The 20,633-nt window shown below is 46.6% G+C and overlaps 1 protein-coding gene across 1 annotated transcript in view; it reads right to left on the bottom strand.

Moving 5' to 3' along the window:
- The window catches only part of HFM1 (helicase for meiosis 1), a 79,446-nt gene that overhangs the window by 33,483 nt on the left and 25,330 nt on the right, over positions 1–20,633 (bottom strand). Inside the window, exons 11-14 of the mRNA XM_078605786.1 lie at positions 16,132–16,175; positions 15,933–16,034; positions 15,020–15,168; positions 13,736–13,830 (exon numbers count right to left, since the gene is read on the bottom strand). Of these exons, the coding sequence (XP_078461912.1) occupies positions 13,736–13,830; positions 15,020–15,168; positions 15,933–16,034; positions 16,132–16,175 (390 nt within the window). The remainder of the gene's footprint in view (positions 1–13,735; positions 13,831–15,019; positions 15,169–15,932; positions 16,035–16,131; positions 16,176–20,633) is intronic.

Here is a 20,633-nt window from a genome sequence, read left to right as displayed (position 1 = left end):
GCCGTCAGCTACAGAGAACGAGCCACCGCGCTGTCAGCTACAGAGAACGAGCACCGCCGACGCCGCTCATCTCCCAGCGGAGAAAGTCGCGGCTGCAACCCGCACAGGCGAGAGGAAATCTCCGAGTCGGTCGTATCACCTCTCCCACTCACAAACCCAAGGAAGCACATACACACACACACATCTACATTCCCCAGGGCATGCAAGAATTTATCCATGAGACAATCCACCTCTCTCACATTGAGACCGACCATAGACAATCATCAGAAAACTAATTATAAAGTTTGAACACCAGCTGGCCGTGAGGATCGTGGCCCATCGTGTGATTAAGAATCCGTTGGTTATAAGAGTGTGAAGTTTTTTTTCTCTTGCCTTTTCACTTGTTTCTCTTATCGCATAAATGACCAATAGATTCGTCGATGCCATCTAAAACTCTCAAAATCCTCATTACGAATCGACACGTTTACAGAGAGAGAATATCGTGTCAAACCTGTTTCTTTGTCATAGAATTAAAGCAGAGCCAGATACGCTCTCCCACAAACACACGCACCCACCCACCATAGTCTCAAACATTTTGTCAACAAATATAATCTTGCCGATGAATCTATTGACGTATACTTTTGCCTTTGCATATTAGAGTGTCATATGTTTGTTTAGAATTACAATTGCTTAACACCAAGTGTTCGAGTGCTTCTTTCCCAGTCCATGCAAAACTGTCTTATTTATAAGAGCTGTAACCTGCGTTGAGATATGAATTTGGAGACCTAACATAACATAAACACACTAAGATAATCAGTAAATGTTTAATGAAAGATAATCGTCTATCCCGATTGATACAACTCTGGATGACGAAGCTAAGCTTAATTATCATAACTGCATACATTAACATAATTGCAAGCATCTGCATAAATTACGACGATTATCTCCGTTATTATCATAATTTATGCATATAATTACATACATTAACATAATTTATGCGATTCACGCTTTTTTTTTTACTTTATTATTTTTTTTATTAATTTTTATCTACATTTCATATCCCTACATATACAACAGCATTCCACAGATGGGGAACCACAGCAGAAGGCCCAATCACCCTTGGAGTGCTGTCTCATCTTTGGGATGCAGAGAAGACTTGAATTCATGAAATGTAGATTGTGAGATAGAATACTGGGATTCAAAAAGTCCCATTGGTAGGTGGGTGCTTTTTAGGCTAGTAACACGATCTCAGAGTCGATTCTAAGATTCACCAAGAGTCAAAGTAGAGATTCCAGAACATGTGTGATATATTTGAATGAAGCGGTTATAGACAGAAGTCAGGCAAGCTGCATTATGAAAACATTGCAGCCTATTGAGAACTCTTGCAGGAGGCATGCCGAACAAGAGGGCGCGACAATAATCGACCCGAGAGAAGACATGCATTATCCAAATTATCTGCATAATAGGTGGTCAAGCATGATCTCGTGCTGACAATATTTTGAAGATGAAAAATTACTTCAAAATTACACTTTTCATATAGCCTTCAAACTTCAAAGCAGGGTCATGGATGCCACCAACGTTTTTTTACTGTGGGTGATGAGCTTAAGTTGGGTGCACAGAGCCAAGAAGCACAACCTCTGTTTTGTCACAACATTTTTCTGCATCAAGGACTTAAGGTGGAGTCGTCACTGGGTCAAGATATCAGGGTAATGAGAAGGGAGGGAAGAGAGGGGAAAAGCATGAGCAAGGAGAAGCGAGCGGCACAAAGCAGCATCTGTTTTTTATTACATACCAGATACGCAAGTTAGAGGCATCAAAGCTATGAAGAAAAATAAGTAAGCTTGGGCAGGACATACATACTAGCGGCAAGTACCTGGCGTTGCCCGTGGGAAAAAATATATTTCAAAACGTCTCAAAACTTAAAAACATAACATATATACACAAATACTAAGCATGCGGTTTGTCTGTCCATTTGTCCGTCAACAAAATTATAAGTCAAAAAAGATGGTAAATAGTTGATCTAAAAGGTCTCCGAAAATTCTTGACCCCCCCGCCACCCTCAGAAAATATTTTTACCCCCGCGTAGGCACATATACCTAAACACCCTACATACAACAGAGTGAGTAATATCTCGTGCCTCTATAGTAGTGTAATAATCCTTCCAGAGACGGTATTCGGAATCGGTCCTTTTATTTCCACTCCATAATACACTTTGCTCACTCACTCTCCGTTGCTGGCAGACAACGGAGAGAGGACAGACCACGCACTAAGTCCCCACCGCGCACGTGGCAATCCCAGCCCCCGTCCGCGCGTGACCCTGCTCTTGTCAGTTTCAGTCTGCTCCCGATCGTTCCCCTCCACTCGCTCTTAATACCTTCGTCACGTGGTTCCCCCAGCCAATCGTACATGGACAGCTTTGACCATTCTCGATGGTTCCCTGTCAATCCCGGGACTACGCCCCTCATCCGGCTCCCCATTGGCTGGGGCCCCGAATGGCTAGGCCAATCACTCCTGATGACCTGTCGTGATGACGCATGGTCCATGGTCCCTATCTCAACCCTTATTGGCTACAAGCAGGACCGGCAAGCCAATCCCCACGTGAACCCTCTATGGCTGTTATTACATCACCCCCCCCCCCCCCCGGTGAAAAAAGATTTAGCCGTCTCGGCTGGGAAAAGGGTGAAGAACCAATTCCGCAACATCTTATTAGGGCACCAAGGTGCGTTTAACAATTTAAGGGTGAACCGGCGTTCCCGCGCCTAACAACATTTAAAACAGTCACCCATAATAATAAAACAAAATCACAACATACATTAGGGCGCCCCTGCAGCGCGGTAACGACAGGGATCAGCGAAACGATCAAACGTTAACGAAACGGAAGAGATTTCGACCGCGTACGCGACGCGGGACCCTCTCCGCTCCCAGCGCAAGGTCGCTTTGCTTCCGGATGGACAGGAGGTGGCAGGCTCGAAGAAGAAGTCGGTTGTTGGTGCTTGGTCACGTCCAGGGCGGGCCCCGTTGGAGGGGGGGCAGCGGGGGTTTCCTCAGCCCTCAGAACCTGTTCATCTGCAGGAGGCACAACACAGTCCCCCCTGGGATCAACGGGCATGTCAAGCGGCGTAGTCGGCCCAGCAGAACCCGGCAGGTCAGCCATTGGGGATGAAGGACCGACACGCGCGTCCACATAGGGTTTAAGTCGCGAGGAATGAACATACCACCGACGTTTGCCGTATTGAACGCGGATACTTTGCGAGTTCCGAACGTCTACGAGCGTCACAGGCCCCCGCCATGGCCTGTGCAGTTTAGGGGATGTGCCCGCCGGTACCTGGGGGCAGTGGAGCCACGCCAGGTCTCCCACTGACCAAGGCATGCGAGTATGCGATCGACGCGCGTACCGTTCGTTCCTTGCCTGAGCACGGGCCGTCGCACACCGGGCAGCCTCTCGCGCTTCCGTTACTCGTTCAAGCGAGTCACGCACGTGGTCAGGCAGGGAGCGGGACGGTTGTTTACTCGGCGTACCCAGTTGCACATCGATGGGTGGAACATTTTCACGGCCATACATAAAAAAAAACGGTGAGTATCCCGTGGACGTGTGCGGAACCATGCGGTATGCCGCCAAGACGCCTGGTATGTGCAAGTCCCAATCGGTTTGCTTTTCACTGACCGTGTGACAAAGCATAGCGGAAAGGGTACGGTTGAATCGTTCCACCATACCATCTGTTTGTGGATGGTATGGGGAGGTGCGAACTTTCTTTGTACCCAGCGCGTCACAAACTTCCCTAAGCAATTTAGAGGAGAAATTCCGGCCTTGATCTGTGAGCAGCCTTTCAGGTGCCCCCTTGTCCATGACATACCCGTTCAAGAAAGCGTCGGTGATGGACGCTGCCGTTTGGTCGGGCAGAGGCCAGGCCATCGGCCATCGAGAAAAATATTCCACCCCGACCAGAAGGTATTTATTGCCCCTAGCCGACGGGGGAAAGGGCCCCAGAATGTCGAGAGCCACTAATTCGTTAATACGGGACACTTCAATGGAACGCAACGGTGGTACATAGTGGTTCCGAGGCGGCTTCCTTTTCGCACAGTCATGGCACGAGCGGACAAAATCATTGATGTCCGCCGTCATACCGGCCCAGAAAAAATCCTTTTGCATCGCGGCCACAGTCTTTTGGACGCCAAGGTGCATCAACTTATCAGCGTGCAGAGCACGGAGCAGGTCGTAGCGAAGCGAAGTAGGCACCACCAAGCGTGGTCGGTCAGACACCCCGTCGGTACACATTAGCAATCCCGACTTACCCCGGAACATCTGCCACTTCCAGCCCGCCAATTGCGATTTCTGTTTACCAACCAATTTACGTAGTGGAGACAGCGAGGCATCGGCCTCCTGCTCGCGCAACCAGACCGCGTGCGGCAGCCGTAAGGTGTCATCGGTGTCCACCGACACCTGCTGGTCCTCCTCCTTCGCTTTCGCCCCTGCGTCGTCCTCATTCGCTATCGCCCCCATAACCAGGCAGGGCGACGTGGGCGGTGCGGCGCAGCGGTGCGTGCCCGTCAGGCAAGTGCACGGAGGAACTGGCGGCAGCCTTGAGAGCGCATCAGCGTTCGCATGACGGGCTCCCTTTCGGTACGTTATATCGAAGGAAAATTCCTGTAACGATTCCAACCACCGGGCCAATTGGCCTGACGGCTGATCCAATTTGAGGGAATATTGCAAAGCCGCATGATCAGTGCGGACCAGGAATTTCCGTCCATACAGGTACGGGCGGTACAATCGAACAAAATGGACAATTGCCAAAAGTTCCCGCCTTGTCACGCAATATCGCGTTTCCGCAGGGGACAGAACCCTGCTGCCATACGCCACCACTCTCTCAACCCCATCCTTACGTTGCGACAAAACGGCCCCAATGCCGATATCACTAGCATCCGTATCAAGGATGAACGGCTGTGAAAAATCTGGGTAATCTAACGTAGGCGCCGTGGCGAGGTGGTCCCGAAGTGCCATAAAGGAACTTTCTTCATCCGCCCCCCATTTAAACCTTTGATTTTTGCCAGTCAGAACGTGTAATGGTTTTGCCAACGTCGCAAAGTTCTTAACGAAGCGGCGATAATAGGAAGCGAATCCAATAAACCGCCGAACATCACCCACTGAAGTGGGTGTGGGCCACTCACGTACACACTTCGTTTTCAGAGGGTCAGTGGATACGCCGTCCGAACTGACAATATGACCCAGGTAACGGACGGAGTGTTGCAGGAGGTGGCATTTCCTCGGTTTAAACTTAAGGTCAGCCGCACGCATTCTTTGAAAAACTGTCTCAAGGCGTTGGAGGTGTTCCTCGAACGTGCGGCTAAAGACAATTATATCGTCTAGATATATGAGGCACGTTTCCCACTGCAGTCCCGCCAACACCAATTCCATGAGCCGCTGAAACGTGGCCGGAGCCGCGTTCAGGCCCATCGGCAACCGATTAAATTCAAAGAGGCCTTGCGGCGTGCGGAATGCCGTTTTGGGTTTTGACTCGTCATCGAGGGGAAGCTGCCAGAAGCCCGAGGACAGGTCAAGGGTGGAAAAGAATTTAGCACCCGATAAAGCATCCAATGAGTCATCCATCCTCGGTAAGGGGTACGCGTCCGCTACCGAGATTTTGTTCAACCGGCGGAAATCAACGCAAAACCTCGTACCACCATCTTTTTTCTTAACCAAAACGACGGGCGCGCCCCAAGGACTATTGGATGGCGAGATAATATCCGCCGCCAGCAATTCATCTACCGCCCCACGCACGTGTTCCCTTTCCGCCGGGCTCATGCGGTGAGGGTGCATACAGACTGGTGGCGATGCACCGGTTTCAATATGGTGCGACAAAAGCGATGTGCGTCCGAGGTCCAAATCATTCCTGCTGAACACATCAGCGTACTGCAGCAACAGCGAACGCAAGGCGTTCCTATGTTCATTTGACAAGGAAGAATTCTCTCCGCATAAATCCGCGATCCAACGTTCTTGTGAACGATCATGCGGAGACCCATCAGCAGGCATCCGAGCGCGCGGCGGTTTTTCACAAGAGGCGAAATCGGTAGTGGCGTGAGCCAGCACCGATCCCTCCGGAACAACAACACGATCAGGTCCCCCATTCAAGACCTGTATGAAAGGTGCCTGACCTGGGCGCACAATCGTTTGTGCCGCCGCCAAAGAAAAAGATTTCGATACGGAATTCGATGGGGATAATAGCACGCCTTTCGCACCCCTTCCCATTTGAAGCGGTTTTCGGTAACGTAGCGGAATGAGCATTTGCGCTCCCGATGGAACTTCCACCGTAGCCGCAACTGCAGCAGTAACTGCGTTACCTGTAGGCGCCTTGGCCAGCAGGGAAGGCAGGAACGCCATCCTACGACCCCCCGGCATTTCCAAACAGTCCTGGTCGACCCGTATTCGCAACGGCATCCGGCGCAGGAAATCCGTCCCCAACAAGCATGGAACAGCTAGCGAGCGAGAAATTAGCACAGGTCCTGCGGTGGTAATATTTCCGATAGCGATGCGCACATCCACCTGTCCACAGATACCCATGCTCCCCCCATTGACGGCAACACACGCATCATTAACCTTGCGTATTCTCGACGCAGGAATGGACAACAAATGAAAAATTACATCCGAAATGATGGTAGCCGATGCGCCAGTGTCCACCAAGATACGGACGTCAACGCCGTCGATGGTACCACGTACCGTCGACGAGCCCGACGCCGCAGCCACAATCCTGCGAGCCAATTTCTTCCACTGTGTAGCAGAGCGTGTCAATGGAGCAGGAGAAGTAAAATCGGCCTTAGGAGTGTAAGAATGAGTGCGAGTGGATGAGTGATGTGACACGACCTGCCGGGTGTCCGATTTGTGCCGACTCGCCCGAGGTTGTTGCAGTTCCGCGGCAGGTAGAGGAGATGGATGTCCCCTTGGCGGAGGAGGCGACAGCAGAGGTCGGCAGCGGCAGTCACGGGCGAAGTGGCCCCGTCTGCCGCACTTAAAACACGCGCCGACGTCGGCCGGTGGTCGGACGACCCGGCCCTCGCACGCGGTCGGGCCGTGTAGTCGTCCCGCTGGTCGCGCAGCCGCCGGCCCGGAATCCTACGCGGGACAGCAGCAGCCAGCATGTCGTCGTCGCCCGAGTCGTCGGAGCAGTGGACAACCAGTCGCGGAGACCACCCCAGAGGCGGCCCGTCGATCTCGGGTTTCCCCGTCCACGCCGCCATCTGGTCCCACCGTTTGAGATTAAACTTAGCGTCCAGGCAGCGCGCCACCCACCGCGATGAAAGCGGTTCGTGGCCGCACACTGGTAGAGAGATGTTGAGCTCCTGAGACAACTCCAGCATGCGGGAAAGGATGAGTGGATCCAAATGCTCGGCCGTTGCGTCGGGGTAGGCGGCCATGGCCATCGCCATCAACGCCCCCCGATAGGCCAACGGCGATTCCTCCGGTGCCCGGCGACGCGACATAAATTTTCTGGTGGCCGATGTCGGCGGGTCGTAAAATTCCGCCATCTCTGTGAACGCATCCTGCAGTGTCTTCTTCTTGGACGCCGGAATGGAGCGGAAGACTCCCAGAGACACATCATCGAGCAGCGTAGGTAGCGCTCCCAGCGCTTCTTCCTCCGTCCAGTTGACAGATCTAAAAGCCGACTCGAAGCGCCACGTAAAAGCACTCCAATCGCCCCCGGCGATAAATTCTTTTATTTGTGGAAGGCGATGTCCGCGGTGGCAGGCGCGTGCCGCGGGCGTCTCCGGCCGCCGTTCCCGCTCTCCGCTCGGTGCAGACAAAATGGCGTCCGGCGGCCGCGTGGTAGCAGGCGCGCCCAAAATGGCAGCCGACGACTCCGGCGCAGCCGCCCCACCCAAGACGACGGCGTCCTCCCGCGTGGCAGGAGCAATGGCGGGTCCCGCTTCCATAGCAGGACCCCTTCCCGCGGCGTCCAGCTGATCGGCGATCTGGCGACCCACGGCTGGTGAGGACGCCACCGCGGTCACCAGGCTTAGCAGAATTGCGCGCAACGACTCAATCTGCTCCGCCATCAGCCGCCATTCGTCTCTCGGTCCTGCGGTGGTCGCATCTTCCCGCGGTCGACGCTGAGAGGCGTCGAGGCGAGCGTCGTCAGTCGGCGGCACCAGGGGTGTAGCTCCCAACAGCTCATCCTCCTCCGTCTCGGCCTCTTCCTCCGACAGAGGCACGGGCAGGTTCTTTTTTCTGAGTTGTTTAGACATCTTGACGATCGTCCAACAGTCGCAGAATTACTTCTGACACCAGTGTAATAATCCTTCCAGAGACGGTATTCGGAATCAGTCCTTTTATTTCCACTCCACAATACACTTTGCTCACTCACTCTCCGTTGCTGGCAGACAACGGAGAGAGGACAGACCACGCACTAAGTCCCCACCGCGCACGTGGCAATCCCAGCCCCCGTCCGCGCGTGACCCTGCTCTTGTCAGTTTCAGTCTGCTCCCGATCGTTCCCCTCCACTCGCTCTTAATACCTTCGTCACGTGGTTCCCCCAGCCAATCGTACATGGACAGCTTTGACCATTCTCGATGGTTCCCTGTCAATCCCGGGACCACGCCCCTCATCCGGCTCCCCATTGGCTGGGGCCCCGAATGGCTAGGCCAATCACTCCTGATGACCTGTCGTGATGACGCATGGGCCATGGTCCCTATCTCAACCCTTATTGGCTACAAGCAGGACCGGCAAGCCAATCCCCACGTGAACCCTCTATGGCTGTTATTACAGTAGTATCTGACTCTCCAGTAGTATCTGGCTCTACAGTTATAACTGCTGACTCTACAGTAGTATCTAATGACTATAGTAGTACCTACTGAATCTATAGTGGTATCTATTGACTCAATAGTAGTATCTACTGACTATAGTAGTAACTACTAACTCCATAGTATTATCTGCTGACTCTATAGTAGTATCTGCAGACTCTATAGCAGTATGCACTGGCTGTATAGTCGTATCTACCGACTCTGCAGCAGTATATACTGACTATAGTAGTAACTGCACACATTAGGGTGGGAGAAGAGGACTTGACACTTTGAAGAATTACCTCAGCATTGTCTTTTTTTTGCATTAAAGCGAATGAGAATGTTTCCCCGCCCCCACCGATCGCGCGTGTGCGTTGCTGGGGAAACCACGACGTTTCGTGCATGCGAAGATGCGTGCTTTGGCGCGCGCTCAGCGTAGTAATATAATCATTTATGGTACTAAATTGTCAATTTAACTACTTTAAAGTTAGAAATGTAAACCCCAGTTTGTGAGTTCAAAGCGTCGCAAGTTGCGTACACAGACAAACGGAGAGACACAGACAAACAAAAATTATTTTTATAGGTAAAAATTCAAAGTACTTGCAATAATAATTTACCTAAATAATTTTTTACATAAAAGACCCATTGGCATTGTACCGTCTAGCCATGTTACTTAGGGGGGAAACATTTAACGTGCTACATGTAGTTTTCACACAATAACCCTAATCTTTATAATTCATGTAATTATATATTTTTAAAGCAATTTAATCATAAATGAAAATAAAACTTTGATCATTACCTGATTGATAAAAATAAAACCGAACGCGCGGTGGAAGGTCTGACTGACGCTCGCGTGCCAAGAATCAATTCTTTAAATCGAGAAAAGGAATCGAAGGTTGTAGATTTATTTAGAATCGGTCTATTCCCGTTTAATCGATACCACAAACGCTCACCAGATATCGATTCTCGCCAGGCCTGTATGCGGTTTGACGCCACACACTTCATGGTCATTCCCCCCCACCCAAATACAAAAGTCTATTTTTAAACTTTTTACGCTGTATACACAGTGTGGAAGCTACCCACATGCCAAATTTCAAGTGTTGGGAAGTATGCTAAACATTTCGAACAGACACACAAAGGAGGTGGAATTGCAATCTATGTTCATAATACTATTGCATGCTCACCAGCTCACTCCTTGTTAAAAAAATGTTGCTTTGAATGTCTGGCTCTCAGAATAACTCTCCCAAATAATCAAAAGATATTGGTAGTGTGCTGCTATAGACCGCCTAGTGGTAAGGATGTTGAAGCTGCATCTGCACTGAGAGAGAAAGCTTCTTGGGGGCCTCCCTAAAGGTGAAATAATTTTAGTGGATGATCTGATTTGGAATTGGCTAAACCCGCTGGCCATGGCCACAAATTTTGCAGATGAATTTAACCTATTTTAATTAATAAATGTCCCCACAAGACCCAACCTAAAAAATCCAGGACAGTCATCTCTGCTTGAAGTCCTATTGACAAATGCCCCTCACAATTTCTCACTGACTGATGTTCTGGGTAATAAACCTTAGTGATCACTCCTTATTTGGGGTGAGATCATCAGCCAGACCCAAAGCCCCCCCTACATTGGTTGAGAAGCACTCCATGAGACACTTCAGCATTCAGGCATTTACTAATGATGTGCTTCACTCGGATATTGTCAAGGTCTGTGATATCCCCAACCTGGCTACGGCTTGGGAGACCTTCAGGTACGTTTCTCCAAATTCTTAACAAACATGCTCCGTTAGTTAGATTTAAAACTAAAGGCAACCGCCCATCATGGTTTGATCCTTTGATTACTAAGCTCATGCAAACTAGGGACGAGGCTTGGGCATGTGCTCAGAAAAGTAATTTGGTCAATGACTGGCTAGAATACAGGATTTTAAGGAATAGATGTGTCAAAAAAATACGGAATGCAAAAAATGCTTACTTTTCCTCCACTCTCCTGGAATCACATGGAAATGCCAGGATCTTCTGGAAAACAATCAAATGTATCGAAAAAGGCATCCAACACATATAATCTGCCCATTGCGCTTAACCAAAATGGGGACTATTTTTCAGAACCCCAAAAAATAGTCGACAATTTTAACCTTCATTTTTCTGAAGCTGGTGACCTTTTTTTTATAATGGATTGGGAGTCACCCCTGCTCATGCAATTTCCTACACCCCTGTCCAAACATTAAACGAATTTAGTTTCCAGCCAATCCACGAAAGTAATGTTCTGAAACAACTGTGCTACCTCAAAGGGTCCTCCTCTACCGGAGCAGATAATATTCCCGTCTTTGCTCTGCTAACTGTTGGTCACCTAATATACAAACCTGTAGCCCATATTTTCAACCTGTCCATCAAAGAAGCATCAGTACCTCTAGAATGTAAATATTCCTATGTTCGTCAACTTCACAAAGGGGGCCCTAAAGATGATCCAAATAACTACCGACCTATCTCAATTTTGTCCCCGTTGATGCAATAAAAAAAATGATTGAAAAACCAAAGTCGCAGTTTCCTGTCCAACAACAATCTATTACATCGAAGACAATCTGGGTTCCGAAAAACATACAGCACCACGTCTACTGCATTAGACTCTCTGAATCACATTTACAGTCGCCTTGATAATAAGCAGTACTGTGCCAGTCTTTTTCTTGACTTGTCCAAAGCCTTTGATACAGTGGACCACAGCACCCTGCTTAGTAAACTAAGTTGCCTCCGTTTCTCCAAACATGCAGTAGAATGGTTTAAAAAATTACCTCTCTTCTCGCACCCAAACTGTATTCACAGATGGTTGGAGGTCAAACAGTGTTAAGATAACAAAAGGGGTTCCACAGGGTTCCATCCTTGACCCCCTCTTGTTCTCTCTTTACGTCAATGACTTGGGCACTGACCTGGATCATTCCAGGGTAAATCTGTTTGCAGATGACACTATACTGATTACTGCTGGCCGCTCTCTGGATGACGTGATTGCTAAGCTCCAGGGTGATTTCAATAAACTACAACATAAGCTAGTAGCTCTTAAACTGGTCCTGAATACCTCCAAAACCAAGGTGCTATGCTTCTCACCAGGAGTAAAGCAGGAAGATATTTTCCCCCAAATATATTCCTTAAATAATCATCAAATAGAGCAAGTCAAGATCTATAAGTATCTTGGGGTCATCTTTGATTCAAAACTGAATTTTCAAGATCACATTGATTATATTGGTAAAAAGACAAAAGAAAATATTTGTTTTCTTTATCGACACAAGCACTGCTTTCCCCCTATATTCCGCTTGGAATTGATAAAAGCTACTATACTGCCTCTACTTGATTACTGTGACATCGTATATAAATCAGCCCCCAGTACTTTACTGAAGAAGCTTGACTCAATTTATCACTCGGCCTTAAGATTTGCATTGAACTGCCCATATAGGACCCACCACTGCGATCTCTACATTAGGTCAAACTTAACTTATCTAAATGATTGATGGCTTGTGCATCAGATCTTATTTATTCACGAAGTACTTACAAAAAAATCAGCAGACTACCTGCTGGATCTCCTCACTGTTTCGAAGAACAAATGTGACCTAAGGTCTTCGCTCATTTACCAGCTTCACATTCCTTATTGCCGTACAAATACTGGAGGAAGGGCCTTTTCTATTGATGCCCCCAGGGTCTGGAATGCTATCGCCAATAAACTGCAACTTTGATCACTACCTGTGAGATCTTCACTCAAAACTGATCTAGAGGAGTTGTACACACCTAGCTGCCACTGCTATTCAGAATGGCCTGAAATCAAATGTATCATTCCGGATGACTGCTGCAAAGTATGATCTTGAGTTTTGATTGTGGTGTGCTGATCTTTAAAGGTGTATTGAGAAATTTAGATTCTGCTACTGATGCTCCTGCTGTTATGGAGTGACTCATGCAGCCAGTTATGGCTGCGGGATTTGGTTGTACATGTTATGTATATCGTTTGTTGTTGGATTAGAATCACAGTTCCTATGATCACTGTTACATTGTTTTTGTGGCTTTATTTGAGTGATTTTGAGGACGGTTTGGTCTGGCCATGTTTGTTTGTTGTCGTACATAGTTGGCCTGATAACTTTAATCTACATTGTCTTATGGTTGTTATTGTTTGACTTGCATCCCACTGGGATTTTTTTGCACACAGCGTTGAAATGCGGTGTTTTTTCTGGAAGACTTTGCTGTTTTTTCCATGATTTTTTCTGTTGTGTGTAGTCACTTTAAGATGTTTCTTGTTCATAATTTTGTTTTGTTGTGGTTGCACCCGAGTCAAGAGCCGCATGGCTCACAGGGTTATACCTAATAAATGAAACTGAAAACATATCCACAAATTTCCCTTTTTTATATATGTAGAGGTGTTACGGGAGGGCAAACAAACACACCGAGCGTGGTTATGCCCGTACGCGAAGAGATGCTTACATCCACGTCCACACCGTTTAGCCTGGGGGGCTAATACGGCGCTGGGATCCCCCACGGCCCCACCCCTCGGTGGGGGAGTTGCTATATAAGGCGGTGAGCCGGAGGGCTCGGGGTTCAGTGTTCAGCTTAAACCAGCGAAGCAAGAAGACCGGCTAGATAGGCCCTGGGACTCCCCTGGATCGCTGTCCTTCTCAGGACCGACCAGGGCAAGCCAGTGGCGTGGCCCCGAGAGCCCAGAGCCGATGTTCTTCTAAGAGCCGGTCTGGGGACTCAGGGTGCCGTAATCCCAGCTTAACCAGAGCTGGGTCAGCTAGCCTCCCCTAGCCCTGTAGTGGAGGACCTAGGAGTAGGCTAGCCGGGACAGAGATTGTGGGATCTCCCTGTTAGACGGGTGAAGGGGCCGATACCCCTTCGAGTGTTGTATATCTCGGCCTGTAATATACAACTGTGGTTAATAAATAAGTGTGCCTCCGACTACGTCGTCCAAGTCTCCTTGAACCTACTACATATACATAAAAAACTGCCGTTATTGTCCTACCTGCTTTCTAGTTCTTGGGTCCCACTTAGCATTCGTTCATATTTTTCTTTCAATTCATTTCTTGTCAATATCACTGCAATGGCTGAAACATCAAACTGTAAACGATATAACGTATGTTACTTTGCATAAAAAATAGATAAATAGCAATACGAATAATTAGGAAATTCAGATGGATTCTGCATTAAATATTTGCATGATTTATTTGGATAAGTTTTGTGTTTGGGAGGAAACAAAAATTCCTGGGGAAAACACACAGGTTCACACATAACTTTATGTACTGCCATCTCTAGTGAGTATTACACACACATATGCACAATCCACAAACCCTTGCTACCACAGGCATATACTACTACAAAATACAAAGATCCCCGTAGAGCCTTAACTGGCTGTTGGGGCAAATGCTGTTAGCAAACACCTATGAAGGCAAGCATGGCACACGAGGGGGTGGATGGCCAGTACCAGGTTCGGTTCAGATAATCATCACTCAGGTCGCCAGGTTTGTAATGCAGCGCGCTAATCGCTACACAACCGCACCCCACTTCCAGCATGGCGACACACGTCTATAATCTATTACTGTGCTTAGCCGATTGTAATTAATTTTTTACCATTTAAAAAAAAAACACAATTATATGTTTTAACAAATGGTTAACATGGTATGACACAGTCATAATTGAGCCAGAATAGTGTAACAGTTTACTACATCTTGCAGAACCAGCCAGGTGGCTCAGAGGTAGATCGGCCAGCTTGCAATCGGAAGGTTGTGAGTTCAACTCATGGTTAGAGGTTGACTCAGCCCATCATCCCTCTTTGGTCGATAAAATAAATGTAACTTCGTGAAAAAGTCAACATTGGTTGTCCTTTGGAAAGACTCTACCATTCCATTGGAATGAAGGAGGCCCACCCCTGGCTGAGGGCTGTAAATAGTAGATGAGCACCACATCAATGCACAATTAAGCAAGAAAGCACTGACTTTACCTCTTCTTCAAAATAGATGCTATATTGTCCACATGATGGGTTTCAAGAGATGGGATGCAATAAACTAGAATACATTTGTGCACAATGCAAGAATGCATTTCAGTTTTGAAAACGAATATTTACACCATTGGAACCTCAATTGCCAGTGATTATGGCTGCAGGTATTGTGGTCTATGCAAACATGACTCCTTGTAAAAAAGGTGTCAGTTTTGTTGCCAGATAGAAGGGTAAAAAAAAAACAATTAACGAATATTTAGTTCTCAAAAGTAAGGAATTATGAAAGAATATAGTCAGAGTATGTGCATCTACCTGTGGTCTTCCTGCCCTGCCAATCATCTGTAGAATATCTGTTTCCCCATATTCTTGCAGCATGCCTCCCCCGGTGTAGTGCATGGTAGATTTTACGATGACCAGGTGTGCAGGAAGGTTTACACCCATAGCCAGTGTACTTGTGGAGACTGCAGAGAAATAAAATTAAAAAATTCGGTATTTGCACCATTCTTATATCAGGCTATCACAAAAAAGGTGCTGTGTTGCACATATTCTGCAATAGTTTCACAGTAGGGGCAATGTTGCTATATGCTTCCTGATGATATTTTGTGGGAACATTTACAAATCTGGACCTCGACACCAGCACACAACAGCCTACTCTCTTCAAATCATGTCACGGGAATATTAATGCCCACTCTTAAGGAGACCGCAACAAAGTATGTTATGATTACGGTAATATACTTGCAGTATTAACCAGAACGAATTGCCATATTCCAACTGCAAACCTCTGTAACCTCTGTAACAAGTGTCAAACACGCTGCCGCCCCTATACACAAACCATAGCATAAATAACTCGGTGAAATTAATAAGTCATCATAAAAATATTGAACTTTATAAAATACTGTAATCATGTATCTGGCAGCAAATATATCGCATGCGGTTGGTTACAAGGCAGCTGCCAGTAACCACAATTTCAGCGGCATTGGTGCAGTTTCAATGTTCAGTGTCTCATCACCAGTCAGGCTTGCTTGAACCATTGATGGTGGACTTCCAGATGCTTATACGCAAGGATAATCTGTTAGATATCAGTATGGGCTTGTAATCTTAAAATATGCACACATGACAGCCCCTACTAATTTTACAAAGCCACATGCAAACCTGATGCATGGACACATATATCAATTTACAATCTCTCCATGAATAAAGTATATACTACTCAAATTTTACGTACACAGTACTGGCAGTTCTCCTTGCAAGAAAACATCTTCAATGTTTCTTCTATCAGACGTTTCCATCCCTGCATGATGGTATGCAATTCCTTTCATCAGCAAATCTACAACAGTAATAAAAAATACACGAATGTGAATTTTATATTTTAATGCAATTGTTTTAAATCATCGTTAAAAACAGTGAGGGCTTTACAAACTTACCTCTCAGCTTGATATCCTTTAGGTGAGAAGCATGGTTCTGCAGTCTGAAATTACAATAAATTACCAGTATATATGGTGTAATGGTTACCACGCTAGACTTGTAATCAATTCCACCTTCCAGCGCAATATTTTAAACGGTGCACGCTTTAAAATCTCCCCCCACTGCCCCTGTCCACCGAGCAGTGTATAAATAGAGTACATACAACCATAGTTGATCGGCAGGACGCGTGTAGTAGGGTAAAGTGTGGGTATGCCTGCCTCTTCCAACACGTCTGGTCAATGTGAGAGAGTAGACCAATATCCCTCTAGAGCAGTGCTTCTCATCGTTTTTCATTTCACGGCACAAACCTTTGAGCTTACTCTATCTTCACAGCACATTGAACAAAAAATATAATTGGGCTCTTCATCCAACAGTGGATTGATCATGGCTGATGATGATGTGTGCGCGCGCTCATCTCTTTCTTAAGTGATATGGCACTACGGACGGTCTTGGTGCCATAATGGAAGTGTGCAATTTTCACAGTCACATGTGTCAATCTCCCCTTGATCACCTTGTTCCCCAGATCTTAGATGCATTATTATCAGGCCCAGATTAAACTTATGAGGCGCCTAAGGCTAATACGAGGGAAGGGCCTCAGTACGTATTTCATATTGCTAAATAAATTGTGAAGTCAGTTCAACACGTAGGCTTTCGCGACCAATATCATCCATAAGAGGGTTTTTTTGGGTTAGATCGCGTATCGTTAAAACCCGCCACCACCCGGCACAGCCAACTAGTAAGGGTTGTCACGTAAACAGAACATGCCAATTCGTCACTAGTACAGCACACCGGTGTATATATTCGTTGGGTCTTTCGGTAAGGTCACGTAGATAGGTTCAAAGAAAATAACAAAAATAACAACAAAAAACTACGTTTCTATGGCAACACACGCGGTCGTCATCAGGAAAAGGGGGGTTAGCTTCTAAAAACAACTGTTTATAAAGGTTTGTAATGAGCGTAGCCCAAATGTCAGTAGCCAATGTTAATGTGGTGGGCAGCGATTACGGCGGTGGTAGGTTTTCCACCAATCAAAGGGCTGCCAGGTAAAAATGAGCATGTTAATGTAAGATCGCCGAGCATCCTCCACGGCGAGCACGCCGAGGTGGCTGTGTTAATGTGAGAGATTAGCATGTTAATGGCAGACCGCCGAGCAGCAACCTCGGGGATGGCGCACGAGGTGGCTGTGTTAGTGTGAGAAATTTAATCTGTTAATGTAAAAAATCAGAGAGCCGAAAATAACAACTAACATCAGAAGGTGGTAGGATGGGAACATCACAGCTAGTGATGATTTTAACTGGTTAATAACGTCCTTCCAATGATTGCTCAGTTTGTACCCATCTTCGTGGTGGAAACTGTATCTGTGTCTATATATATTTGGATGCCTTCGTGAACGAATCATTGTTGATAGCCAGTGAGTTTGCAAAGTACCTTCGTCTTCGAGAAATCAATTTCGTGTGAGCCCACCGCATTAAAACAATGATCAGCCACGGCCGAGGTATTGGTCCTACCGTGTTTCATATCTGCCTTATGTTCACAAACCCGGTCTGCGACATGTTGCTGAGTTTCCCCAATGTAACTACTGCCACAGACACAGCTTAGTTTGTAGACACCGGGGTATTGCATGTCAGGGATCACATCCTCACAGATGGGATCAGATCACGAATCTTATGTACTGTGTTAAATCGAACCTGGATCTTGTGTTTGCTCATGATTTTGGGAAAAAAAATTGGTGACCCCTGCTATATATGGCAAGGTGATAGTTTTGATTGGGTCCTCAGATGGTTCTTTCCCAACGGTTGGGGTGATAGCTTTACGGATTGTGTAGTCTGAATATCCATTCATCTTGAGATCTTGGTGTACGTGTTCCAGTTCACCGGCTAGGTGATGGTCGGAAATACATCGAGCTCTATGGTGTAGAGTTTTGACGAGAGAATTCTTCTGGGATAGATGGTGGTGGGAGTTAGGTTTTAGGTAGGCATCCATATGGGTGGCTTTCCTGTAGACAGTGTCCCATTGAGCCATCTGGTCTCTTTTCGATTAAAACATCCAATAATGGTAACTTGCCATCCTTTTCCACCTCCATAGTGAATTTGATGGCTGGGTGTATGGAATTGATGTGGTTGAGAAATTGGTTCAGAGCTGGTCGGCCATGTGGCCAGATGATGAACGTGTCATCTACGTACCTCTTCCACAAGGATGGATGTAGAGTGAATGCCTGTATGGCATCTGTCTCAAAATTTTCCATGAAAACATTGGGTACAACTGGAAATAAGGGACAACCCATTGGGGTACCTTCAACTTGTTTTTAGAATGTTCCATTCCAGGTGAAGTAGGTGTTGGTGAGGCAGTGTCTCACCAGGGCCGGTACATCAGCATTCAGTCCTTGTTGGACCAAAGTTCCTGTGTCAGGCACAGTTCCTGTGTCAGGCACAGGAACTTTGGCAAACAAAGAGACCACATCGAAACCAATGAGCAAATCACCTGGAGATAGTGAGATGTTCTTAATTAACCACACCAAGTGAACTGAGTTAAGTACAGCTGAGGTGGTCTTACCAGTGCATAGTTGTAAGGTCTCAGAAAGAAATCGGGCTAGTTTGTAGGTGGGTGAGTCAATGGTGGAAACGATAGAACAAAGGGCCGTACCTCTTCTTGGTTCTTTTGGTAAAGTCATCCGAATGACGCTGTCTTTCCGACAGCCCTCTTCTTCACCTGAGGACGGCTGTTTGCGTTGTGGCCGAAACGTCGTGAGAATTGTATTTTAATGTTTTATTTTTATTATTTTATTATTTCCCTTCTACGTGACAAGAAGATGAATCCCTGCAGTGACGAAAGATTTAAATCGAAGGGGCATACCTTTTTTATGGATTTTTTGTAAGCCATACAATCTGGGTGGTCTAGCAGCAGAGGGTTTTAAGGAAACCCGCTTAGTTGGTTCGATTGAAAATGTCGAATCAGTGATAAAATTCTAGATTTGAAGCTTTCGTGACTGCAAGGATTCATACTCTTTGGTTTTTTCGGTAAAGTCACGTAGGTTAATAAAGAAAACAAATAAATGAAATCACGACGTTTCGGAGGCAACACAAGCTTCCGTCTTCAGGTGAAACCGTCACAGCAAAATTGCTGTATCAAGTGAAGAGAAGTCCCAAGAGGCACGATCTTATATACTGGTTAAGGGGGGAGGAGCCAGGATGGGCCGCGGGAGAGGAGGAGTTGTGAGATGGTCAGTACTGCTGCTGGAACGGAGCCTTTGTAATGTAGATGGCAGAAGTAGATAAGCAAGCTAGGATTAAGCCGCCTTTTGTTATGCTGCTGGGTGGGTAAAATTCAAAGCAGGTAACTAAAGTAAAAAAGAAGCTAAACATGATAAACAACGTGTGGTGATGTTGATGGTGGTGCGTGGAGCTGGGGGTAACAGACTGGTAATATGGATATGTTTAAGAAGATAAATCTAAACTGGCTATCTATCAATAAACTGCACAGTAACTAAAGTTTAACCTGGTTAATTACATCTTTCCAATGAATGCTCAATCTGAATCCATCATCTTGGTTGAAGTTATGTCTGTGTTTGTATATCTGGATGGCCTCATGGACAAATCTTTGGTAGTATTCAGGAGGTTTGCAAAGTACCTTGGTATTTGGCTGACATTGAGGTGGCTGAAGTGGCTGTCATGTTATCTACATGTTCCCAATCAGATGTAGACATTTTTTCTGTCAATGTTCAGTGTGATTTCAAGAGTCTTGTCTAAATTATCTAGTTCAAATCGGAGCAATCTTATTCTCTCTGAGATCAAGGCTAGGCCAGCCCTGAACAAGATCCGTTTAGCATGGGGAGAAGAAACAGCAGCAGATGTCAGTGTAAAGGCGATCGGTTTTACCTTAGTGTCGCGGCATCTCTTCAGAAATATGAGCGACTCGATCAGATGAGCCTTCTTGTCTCGAAGTTTGTTAAAAGATCTAATAGTTGTGTGGAAACCCTCCCCGTAGAGGCAGTTAAATCTTGACTTAAAGCTTTCGTAACTGCAGGAATTAATATTCTTTGGGTCTTTCGGTAAGGTCACGTAGATAGGTTAAAAAAAAATAACAAAAAAAACTATGACGTTTTGATCACAACACAAGCAGTCGTCATCAGGAAAAGGGGGGTTATCTTCTTAAGGCAACTGTTTATAAAGATTTGAAATGGGCGTAGCCCAAATGTCAGCAGCCAATGTTAATGTAAGTGGTGGGCAGCGACAGCAGCGGTAGTGGGTTTTCCACCAATCAAAGGGCTGCCAGGTAAAAATTTGCATGTTAATATAAAATCGCCGAGCATCCTCCACGGTGAGTGTGCCAAGGTGGCTATGTTAATGTGAGAGATTAGCATATTAATGGGAGATCGCCGAGCAGCAACCTCGAGGATAGTGTGCAAAGTGGCTGTGTTAGTTCTAGATTTGAAGCTTTCGTGACTGCAAGGAATCATATTCTT

Source organism: Lampetra planeri, chromosome 24 (genome assembly GCF_965212315.1).
Source record: "Lampetra planeri chromosome 24, kcLamPlan1.2.h2, whole genome shotgun sequence".
In the NCBI taxonomy this organism is placed as follows: domain Eukaryota; kingdom Metazoa; phylum Chordata; class Hyperoartia; order Petromyzontiformes; family Petromyzontidae; genus Lampetra; species Lampetra planeri.
The sequence above is the reverse complement of the archived record's forward strand: the minus strand, read 5'-3'. Positions and strand labels throughout refer to the sequence as shown.